Source organism: Elephantulus edwardii, unplaced genomic scaffold, assembly GCF_000299155.1.
Source record: "Elephantulus edwardii isolate Elephantulus edwardi_28Jun2011 unplaced genomic scaffold, EleEdw1.0 scaffold00356, whole genome shotgun sequence".
Taxonomy (NCBI): Eukaryota; Metazoa; Chordata; class Mammalia; order Macroscelidea; family Macroscelididae; genus Elephantulus; species Elephantulus edwardii.
In genome coordinates, this window is record NW_006400106.1 from 438,800 (window position 1) to 441,250 (window position 2,451).

General features: G+C 40.1%; 1 protein-coding gene across 1 annotated transcript; it reads left to right on the forward strand.

Annotated features, from left to right (window-relative positions):
- The first annotated feature begins 236 nt into the window (after positions 1-236).
- GPR15 (G protein-coupled receptor 15) lies at positions 237-1,319 on the forward strand. Its single transcript, XM_006901995.1, has one exon. The coding sequence runs from the start codon at positions 237-239 to the stop codon at positions 1,317-1,319; it is 1,083 nt and encodes a 360-aa protein (XP_006902057.1).
- Positions 1,320-2,451: the final 1,132 nt, after the last annotated feature.

A 2,451-nucleotide genomic window follows, 5' to 3' on the forward strand; every position in this document is an offset into this window, starting at 1 on the left:
CAACCAACCAACACCAATCAGACTGATGTTACTTGTGGGTGCCTTCTGAGGATTGGTAGAAATGACTTTTTTAAAAAAAATCTGTTTTTGTGTTTTGTTCCAAAACCTTTAAGGGGGGGGGGCAAAAGAGGGTCACTGCATAAAAGAAGCTGCCTTGAGATTTCTCAAATCCACACAAGAACCTCATAGGAAAGGAAACCTTCCAGTTTTGCAGTTGTGATCTTGGAACTTCAATGATGGACCCAGATGAAACCTCAGCTTACCCAGGTTACTTCGATGCTACAAGCGAAATCCCTGACATTGAGGAAGTTCGCTCTCATGTTCCTTACACATCTGTCTTCCTTCCCATCTTTTACACAGTTGTGTTTCTGACTGGAGTGTTGGGGAACCTGGCCCTGATGGGTGCCTTGCATTTCAAAAGGGGCAGCCGAAGACTGATCGACATCTTTATCATCAACCTGGCTGCCTCTGACTTCATTTTCCTTGTCACGCTGCCTCTCTGGGTGGACAAAGAAGCATCATTAGGGCTGTGGAGGACTGGCTCTTTCCTGTGCAAAGGCAGCTCCTACATGATCTCAGTCAATATGCACTGCAATGTCCTCTTGCTCACTTGCATGAGCATCGACCGCTACCTGGCCATCATGTGCCCTGCTGCATCCAGAAAATTCAGAAGGAGAGACTGTGCATATGTCGTCTGTGCCAGTGTCTGGCTTCTCTCCTGCCTCCTGGGACTGCCTACTCTTCTGTCCAGGGAGCTCATCCTGATTGGTGATAAGCCATACTGTGCAGAGAAGAGGGCTACTTCCTTTAAACTGGTTTGGGCCTTGGTGGCCTTAATTTTGACTTTTTTTGCCCCCTTACTGAGCATCATGACCTGCTACTTCTGCATAATAAGGAGACTGTGTGTCCATTACCAACAGTCAGGAAAACATAACAAAAAGCTGAGGAAATCCATAAAGATCATTTTCATTGTGGTGACAGCCTTTATCTGCTCCTGGCTGCCCTTTAACACTTTCAAGCTTCTGGCCATTGTGTCTGGATTAGACAAAGAAATCTACATTTCCTCAGCCACTCTTCAGCTGGGTATGGAGGTGAGTGGACCATTGGCATTTACCAACAGCTGTATCACCCCTTTTATTTACTATATCTTTGACAGCTATATCCGCAGCGCCATTGTGCACTGCCTGTGTCCCTGCCTGAAGAACTATGACTTTGGGATCAGCACTGAGACTTCAGATAGCCACCTTACTAAGGCTCTCTCAAACTTTATTCATGCAGAGGATTTTGCCAGAAGAAGGAAGAGATCTGTGTCACTCTAAAGGAGTTGTGACATTTCCAGCTCGGTTTTCGGGTTCTGGAGTTCCTTTTAATCACCAAGAAAGTAAGAAAGGTATTGATGGTGGAATTATTATTTTAGAAATACAAGGAACAGTTAATTATTTAAAACAAAAGGACTCCAGAGCTTTTGGGTTTATGGGTATAATTGAGCTCTGTGCAGCTTTTTTTTTTCCCCGCTGAGTGGCTTCATTTGACCTTTGCCAGTCAAGTTTACCAGGCAAAATACAGCTTAAATCTCTGCTTGAACTCCTTAGATAAAGGTTCTTGCCCAGATCAGCCGCTTTCTTCATAACGCTGACTTTCAAGTTGAACAACTTTTAAGGATTCTTTTCAGTTCTGTTGGATGTGAAGTGTGGTGTCAACATAGGAAGTAAAAAATATATCTGTGCTCCATAATTGCTCTTGACTAAGAAAAACTAGCTTTGTGTGATGATTTCTTCATCATCATCATCTTTCATCTGATGTCTACACTTTGCACTGGCAAAAAGCTCAAGATGATAAAATACTGTGTTTATAAAGTACTGTGTTTATTATTTGAACCTTATTCTACCACCTGGTATTCTGGAATTTTTTTAACCAGTAAGCAGAAGGCAAAGTCTGATCTTTATTTACCTTATAAAATATATTAGTTGAAATGTGTTTCATTTTAATAGAGTTGCAACTACTTTTAATGGAGTTTTACTCTGCTCTTTTGTTTTCATTGCCTTTATAAATTCGGATATGACTTCATTTTAATTACATCTATTTAATTACTCAGTTAATGACTAATCAAACAAATATGTTACTATTAACCTAATTAGAGGTTGCCAAATGTTTAGCTCCACCTCATGTGGAATTATCATTGTGGATTTTAATTAAAATGCTAGATGTTACACATCTGCTATAGTATCATTGTTTTGTGTATATAATTGCAAGACATGATCCAGCAATATAGAAAAACTTGCTAATCTGAAAATATTACTGGAATCCCATGTGTAGTGTTTTGTTTTGTTTTTCCATGTGTCGTGTTTTCTTTTCCCTTCAAGCTCAGGTACTTTCCTAAATCCATTCATTCACCAAATAACTATGTTTTAAGTTGCCTTGTTATAAAAAACTTGGAAGTGAAAAACATGT

Excerpts from the sequence above, each read along its gene's own strand:
- GPR15 (XM_006901995.1), top strand. The coding sequence starts at position 237 with ATGGACCCAGATGAAACCTCAGCTTACCCAGGTTACTTCGATGCTACA.